General features: G+C 57.3%; 1 protein-coding gene across 1 annotated transcript in view; it reads left to right on the top strand.

Moving 5' to 3' along the window:
- Window positions 1–276: 276 nt before the first annotated feature.
- LOC125611711 (IQ motif and SEC7 domain-containing protein 1-like) overlaps window positions 277–8,066 on the top strand; it is a gene marked incomplete at its 3' end in the record, with an annotated part of 147,141 nt that continues 139,351 nt past the window's right edge. Inside the window, 2 exon segments of the mRNA XM_048786976.1 lie at window positions 277–306; window positions 366–478. Of these exon segments, the coding sequence (XP_048642933.1) occupies window positions 277–306; window positions 366–478 (143 nt within the window).

Here is an 8,066-nt window from a genome sequence, read left to right as displayed (position 1 = left end):
CTTGCCGGAGCCATTGCATGGGGCTTGGGCACCTGGAGCCTTCACGTGGGCGCATGCGCCTGTTGGAGCCTTCGCGCGGGGCTTGTGCAGCTGAGCCTTTGCGCAGGCGCATTCATTTGCTCAGAGCCTCTGTGCGGGCTGGAGCCTTCGCGCGGGCGCAAGTGTTCCCAGGAGCCTTGGCGCGAGGCTTGTGCAGCTGGAGCCTTTGCATGTGAGCATGCGCTTGCTGAGTCTTTGCGCGGGTGCCTGAGTTCGCTGGAATTTTTGCGAGGGCGCATGCGCATTGTGCTCTCCAGCCTGCCTGAGGTACTCCTCTCTGGCCGCCATTTCCAAGGGACCTCTGAAGCCGGCTTCTTCAGCCCTAGAACGTGGTGACACCAGCGAGGGCTTCTAGGGCTTCCAGTTCTGGGGCGGCCAGCTTCCTCAGCGGAGCGGCGCTGGCTCTCGGCCGAGCTGCCTGTGGACGGCCTTGGAACGCGTAAGCCACGCCTTTCGGTCCCGCGTGTCCCCCACGGCCACCCAGGNTGGGCCTGGGAGCCGCAGGTGCCCGTCAGACGGCGTCCCCACCCAGCCACGTGCCAGGGCCACTCTGCGGCTCCTCCTGGGCCCCGCGAGGACGGTGTCCAGGGCCAGCTTTCCCCGTGGGCGTGCGCGTGGCCGGTCACAACTCAGTGCCGCCGTCCCAGGTTCTCTAATTGTCCCCATGATCCTGGGGACTTGGAGTGCCCCGGGCATTGGGGGGGGGGGTCGCCTTCCAGCCACTTGGGAGGCCGAGGCTGGAGGATCTCTAGCTGAAGGCCAGCTGCAGCGACTTAGCCAGACCCTGGCTCAGAAGTGACAAAGGACCCGGGTGTAGGTCAGTGGTAGAGCACCCCTGGGGTGGCTCCCCAGGGCCACCAAAAGGAGGTTCCCGGGGCCCAGCTCTGCCCCGTCCTCTTCCCACCTGTCCCTCTGCTCCTGCTCTGGGGATCTTGAGAAGGCACCTGTCCCCACGGGGTCTAGATTGGGTCACGTGGGTAGCTCCAAGAGCTTCCAAGGTTCTATTTCTGCAGGTCTTTTGTCCCCAACCTGAGTGTTAAGGCATGACAGCCACATCCGGGAAACTGCAGCTGGATCTTGGTGGGGGTTGAGCCAGGAGCAGCTGAACAAAGGAGAAAGACGACATTAAAGAAGAAGAAGAAGAAAAAGAAGAAGAGGAGGAGAATGTAGGGCACAGCGGCCTGAGTTCACAGGCCAGGATGTCACAATATACAGGAGCCAAGAGCAGCAATTGCAAAAATGATGTCGTCATCAGAAGAGGTGTGTGTCCCCAAGAGCACGGCGGAAAAGCCAAAGAGAATTATTGGTGACAGTGAAATTGCAAAAGAAGATGGCACCCCGGTGGCCTTCCTCTAACAGGGTTGGGCGACAGGAACTTGAAATTGTAATTGGAGATGAATCTGTTTCTCTTATCACATCAAAAGTAGGTTCCAGTGTTGCTGTCAGTCACTCCAGGGCTCCTTGGAACAGGACTTGAAGTGCTGAGCTTTCCGTCTCACTGGATCACAGTTGAAGATTGAACCAGTTTAAATTGGAAGAAGAAAAATGGGGGTAGAACATCCCTCTAGAAGCATAAGCTCTCAGTCAGGAGTGTGGCCACCAGGTTGTCACAAAGTGCCTGTGCTGATACAACCTGCCCAGGGCAAGGAGCAGAGTGTGACCAGCATCCTTCATCTTCCACCCCATAAAACACCATGAACACAGATGGACAGAGACTTGGTCATGGCCAGGATGTCACAATATACAGGAGGCCTGGGGACCCAGCTTCACCTCGCTGGGTGTGTGGCTCTGAACAAGTTACTCTAAGCACTCTGACCTTGCGGGTGCATTCCCCGTGTGCCAACCTTGCCTCCTGCAATGCAGCATGGATTCTGTGCAACACAGCAGGCAGGAAGCATCTGGAAAATTCTTCACTGGAGGGACCATTACCTCTCACTATGGAGATGACTGTCCCATTGCCCACATTCTGTAGGTCAGGGCTCCAGAAATTCTGAGTAGTTCACCTGGGTCCCGGTCGCCAGTATGGAAAGCACCCCCTCCCACCAGCATCTCCTGACTTCTTTCCTTACACAGATATTTCTTGGGTATCCATGTGCCTGGCTCCACACAAGGCCTAGAGCCCCCAGAGTGCCACTTGAACCCTACTTTTTGCTCCTTATATTTTGTTTCACTAAAATATGGTAAAATCGAAAAAAAATTGTGGTAAAATATGTAACACAAAATTGGCCACTTAACCATTTTGGGGTGTCCAGCTTAGTGACATTAACTACATTCACATTGTAGTGCAACCATCACCTCCGTGAATCTCCAGAACTTCTTCATCTTCCCAAACTGAAGTTCTGCTCCTAGTTCATTTTTAATTATCTTTATCTTCTGCCATGCTAGGGATGGAAACCAGGCCCGCGCACGTGCTAGGCAGACACTGTCCCACTGGGCTACCCCCAGCCTCTGTTTAATTTTTAAGTGTCATTCCATAGCTGCTATTTAGGAGTCAAAAACCTCTGAGGCTCTTAGAGGCTAATGTGTGCGTGTGAGAGAAGGAAGTGGTCTGGCCAGCAAGACCCTCCTCCCAGTTGCTGCCTTCCCCACGGAGGAGCCCAGCCCGTGAAGAGAACTGTTGCCCCCATTTCTTAAGCATGGAGCCACGGGAACTGGGTTAGAACATGCCAGGTCATCCTGTCCTGAATCTAGCGGATACGCAGACATTTGTCACGAACAATGAGGACAGTAGAGACTCACCTCGACCCCTTTCCTGTTTCAGAAGAGGAGGACAAATTGTCAGAGCATTCACTCAGTGGCCTGGAAAGCAGCCCTGGAGAGGCTGTGACTTTGAGGGCAAGGCCAGGTGGCCCTCATCAAAGTGTCTAAGCCACATGGCTGCCCAAATCAGTCGTCATTCTTGATTTGGGGTTAAACCTAGGAGCTCTCGATGCTACCAAGCACTCTACCACTGAGCTACATCCCCAGCCCTCTTAAATTTTATTTCGAATGACAGTCTCCTTAAATTGCCCAGACTGACCTCGAACTGGCAATCCTGCCTCAGCCTCCAAAGTAACTGGGATTACAGGCGTGTCCCACCATGTCCCACCAGGCGTCATTGTTAATAAGGGGCACGAGTTGACACATCTGCTCCCAGGCATTGATAAGAGTAGAAAGGATATTGTTCCTGTGGTCTGGTCTGCAGGGCCCGACAGAATAGCAAGGAGGTTGCCAGGTGGTTCTTAGAAAATTTCCAGCGTTAAACTAAAATCTGCTTTCTGTTGCCAGCTCATGTCTGGCCTCTTTGCATATCATCAAAGTCCTGGAATGCAGCGTTTTCCAAACTTAGCTGTCTACGAGGCCGTGAAGCAGAATGTTTCATGGTCAGTGAAGTCACAGGAATTGAGACCATCTGCTCAGAAGTCTTTGCTGCACGACTTCTCAGAGCATTTAGGGAACTGATGGACATGGAGAGTCCACGAGGAAAAGTTGTACTGTCCAGCACATTCCACTGTCCTCTGACCATCAGGTGCCTAGTTTGAAGATGTGGTCACAGTGTGGTGCCAGTCGTGTGCTACCCAGCAGAACTGGGAATCGCTGCTAGAGCTAATTCCTTGGGGAGGGAGACAGATTCTGTTTTTTCCTGGAATTACTTTAGTAAATGACTCAGTCCAGTGTGGCGGGTGCCCCTTTGACCTTGAATTCCAGATTGAATGGGAAGTACGTCCATGTCAGACGCCCTTCAGCTTGACCTCGGCTTGAATTAGAGTGTTTTGCTAAGCTACTACGTGAGAAGTTCCACACTTCAGCATTGATTAGGCTCCTGGGTAGGTGATCTTGCCCGCCATAGGCTGTTGCAAAAGCTGTATGTGCATTTAAGTTGTACCGGCGGGCTGTGGTGTGCATTGCTCAGTTGGGTAAAATGCATTTTTAATTTAAAGCTGTTTTTAACTTGTATTTGGTTTATTGGGGCATAACTCCATCCTAAGTGGGAGAGGTCTTTACAGAGAGCGTTGGTCCTCTCCTGTTAGTTGCAATCTTTTTTTTTTTTTTTTGGTACTGGGGATTGAACTTGGGGGCCCTCGACCACCGAGCCCCATCCCCAGCCCTATTCTGTATTTTATTTAGAGACAGGGTCTCACTGAGTTGCTTAGGGCCTCACCATTTCTAAGGCTGGCTTTGAACTTGTGATCCTCCTGCCTCAGCCTCCCGATCCTCTGGGATGACAGGCATGCGCCACCGCGCCTGGCCCCTTCCCTCTGTTTTGACTGCCCTACCACAGACCTGCACCCAGCCCTGGAGAGCTTCCAACAGTAGCTCTTTTATTTATTTGTCATTAAAAAAAATCAATTGAATTATTGTGAAATGCGCAGAACAGTGTACCACCTGATCACCCGTAGCGCGGCTCAGCGGAGGTCAGCACGTTCACAGTGTTGTGCGGTGTCACCCCCAGCCATCTGTAGAGCTTTGTCCTCTTTCCAAACTGAATCCGCCACCACTGGACACCAACTCCCCATCCACGGCCCCAGTGCCCCCAATCCCCGACACCTGCTGTCCTGCTTTCTGTCTATAAATGACTCCTCGAGGGGCCTGTATGAGTGGACTCCTACAGTGTCCACAGGCTTTGGGGACTGGCTGATTTCAGGTGGGAATGTGTCCTCAAGACTCAAGCATGTGGCAGCGTGTGTCACAAGGCTCAGTTCTGCCTGCGGGGCTCACAGCTGGGGTGGTCACTGGGGTGAGCTCAGGGATTTGTCCTCAGTCCGATGCTGCTGTGTTTGGGGGCTTGACCCGTGGCCTTCTAGATTCGCTTCAGCCCTTGCTGCATCCTGGGGGTGGGTAGCCTTAGTGACCGCTGCCTCAAGTCCCAAGAGTGTGTGCATTCCTAGGGACCCCATTGCCATGAAGCCCTGGACCCCCAGGACTTGGCTATTTCTAGGAACTTCCTGTGTCCTGAGTCCCATGGGTGTGTATGTGTGTGTGTGTGTGTGTGTGTCACAGAGGAGCGAGAGTGAGTTGAGTGAGTTGGGGGCTGAGACAGGACAGTTCCTTGGAGTCGGCCAAACCTGTGTGTCCCTCCTGCCCACTCGCCTGCCTGAGATCCTGGCCAGCCAGGGGGACTTGGAGCTCAGAGGGGCGAGATGAGTGTCCTGCCAGGCGTGCTGCTGTCCCTTGCCTGCCTGGTGGCCTCATCTGACCGCAGCTGCGCTGCCTGCACGTTTGAGCCAGAGCTTCACGGCGGGTGGCAGGGTTTCGAGGGAATTCTGTGATTTTAATTTAATGCAACCAAAGGAAATTCATAACTTACTCTAATGTTGTTCCTTTGAGACACTAATTGTGCCGCCTGCCTCTGCTCCAGCAGGGAGGATCTGCAGGGAGCAATGGGCATCACCCAGGGCACCCGCGTTCTCAGGGAGGACAGAGATGAGGAAAGGCTGGCAGGCCCGGCCGTGTCCCCGGGAGGAGCCCTCTCCTCTTCTCTGACACACTGGACAGACAGTGGTGGTGGACTTGTACGCCTGGCTCTGTGAGCCATCTCTAGGTGGCCACCCTGAGCCAGGGCCTGTCCCTAAAGGCCAGAGCCCTCCTGGGTGCTGTGGTCCTCAGCCTGGGGGCTGGCGCAGACCCAGGCAGTGGTGGGCAGCCTGGGGGAGACCCTCCCACCTGAACTGAGTTTGGCATGGAGGGCTGTGCTTGAGGGTGTGCAGACTGGGAAACTGAGGCAGGAGCTCATTCTTTCTAGGAGGGCAGGACGAGGCGGGGGCAGAGGACAGACGTCTCAGTGCCTCGGATGCTGATTTTGTTGTCAGTGACCTGCCTAGCTCAGTGTTAGGCTCATGGGGCGCGGGGGAGACAAGACATAGCACTGGCCTCGTGGAGTGGGGCTCCTGGTGACAAGTACCGAGAAGGTATCAGCAGAGGATGGGGCTTCTCTTTGAGGAGGCTGTGGCTGGGCCGAGGCCTGGTCTGGAGAGAGGAGTGAGCTATGAGGACGTGTGGGGAGAGCGTCCCTGGCAGAGGGGGCAGCAGGTGCAAAGGCCCTGAGGCAGGGATCTGGGCATGGGAAAGCCTGCAAGAGTCAGAGTCCAGGGCTGCACACGAATAGCAGCTGTCCTCTCTGCACGTACCCCAGGTAAAACCCCAGTGGAGTCCTCGGGGCCGTGGCTCAGTGCTGCTCCATCGCAGGTCTCAGGAGTGACGCTGAGAAAGCACCTGGGGCTGACAGGAGACCCTGGGCGGCCCTCTGTCTGGGTCTTTGTTGCTCAAAGCCACAGAGGTTCATGCCAGACCCATGGAAGGTGCCATCCTTGGTTTCCTTCCCAGAGCGCCTTTGGGGCAGGCACCAGTCCATTTCACTGATGGGGAGAGTGACCCGAGTACCCGTCTCCAGGGGCGGGTGGCCACATGTGCTGTCCGCTCCTGTGCAGCCCGTGCTGTCCCGCCGAGCGCCCCCTCGCAGCCGGAGACCGACCTTGCGGTTCCACACGCAGACTGCTGCGCGGCCTGGGACAGTCATGTGACTGCTCAGGGCCTCCTTGGTCTGCCAGCAGTCTGGGTGCAGTCACTTGGACACAGTTGGTGTCGGGGACCAAAGGTATAAGTAGAGGGTGTTGGAAGATGGGGAATGCCGTGCTCTGGCTTCGGGCATCCTGAGCCCGTGGAGGTGCCCAGTGTGACTGTGCGCATGGGGGGGCCTGGTTCAGAGTCTCATCAGGGGACGGTGCTGTCTCCGGGCTCCAGGAGGACTGTGGCATCTGGGCTGTCCCCGCTCTCAGCCCAGGACTCTTAACTCGGGCCATTCAGCTGGCGCAGGAAGGGCTCTTTCCGGGCAGGAATTTCCAGACTTTCCTATGCAAACAGTTTCCACCGCAGACCTGTCCCCACGCGGAGTCCTGCCACAGAAACCCTGCAAAGCAAGATGCCCTGGGAGGGGCAGTGACACCTTGCTGCTGCAGTGTCATTTCAGGCCTGGCATCTAGGGGGGCAGAGATGAGCAGCCATCCGTGACCAGGAAGCCCCCAAGGGCAGATGTCATGAGCAAGGCCTGGGGCAGCCGGGGCAGCCTACGCCAGGCCCTTCCCCCCGAAACAGCCACCCTCAAGCCCCTCACAGGAGCAGCCCTACCAAGCACCGTGGACGGGGCGGGTGGCAGCGTGGCTGCGTCTGGTGGAGGCTGGAGGTCCCAGGAGCAGAGATGTGGGGGAGAGGCCGTGAGGAGGCTGTCACGGCCACCCTGAGCCTCCTTTCCTGCCCCAGCTTTGCCACGTGGCTCTGCAGGGCCCCCCCAGGGGCTCAGGAGACAGTGGGGGGCTGCCAGCTGGGGGAGAGAGGGCCCTGAGACCCAGAGGTCCCTGGAGAGGGGCCAGGCCTTTGTGGGGCGTGAGCCTGCCGCTGGCCCTGAGTGTGGCCCCCTGGGGGGTGCAGAGTGTGCGGGGAGAAGCCTGGGGCAGGGGCGGCTCAGCCACACGTCCTCCCCCGCCTCTGTCCTCCGCTTTCTCTGGAGTCCTCTCAGGAGGCCTGACATCCTGGCCACTTCACGCGTGGTCTGGAGCCGACAGCCCGGGTGCCAGCCCGTGACACCCACCACTGAGACACACCACCCTTATCTGAGGGGCGGGGGAAGGGGACCCACCTCCTGGGGCTCACGGGTGGGTCACAGCTTCCCGCTGTTCTGGAGGTGCCCCAGGCTGCTGAGGGCAGGAGGCTGTGAGGGTGGGGTGCCCGTGGGGACATGCCAGCACCCTGGCTCCCCACTCAGCCCACAAGGCTGCTGGCCTCCAGAGAACCCTGGAGGGGCCTGGGTTGCCAGGTGGGTTCTGGTCCAGCACGGCCCTGCTGGGTCCTCCCCCCTTGGCTGTGGGCAGTGGAGGACGTGCCACTCCCATGCAGTCGCCCTGCCTGGCCACTGGCCATCTCCCCAGCCGCTCAGCTGGGAGTTGGCCACCTTGGTCTCTTGCCCTTGAACTTCTGTGCAGCGGGAGCCAAGGGGCACCCAGGGCGTGCTCTGGGCACCCAGCCACCCTCGCAGGTCTCCCGGGGGGGGGGGG

Source organism: Marmota marmota, unplaced genomic scaffold (assembly GCF_001458135.2).
Source record: "Marmota marmota marmota unplaced genomic scaffold, marMar, whole genome shotgun sequence".
Classification (NCBI taxonomy): Eukaryota; Metazoa; Chordata; class Mammalia; order Rodentia; family Sciuridae; genus Marmota; species Marmota marmota.
The sequence above is the reverse complement of the archived record's forward strand: the minus strand, read 5'-3'. Positions and strand labels throughout refer to the sequence as shown.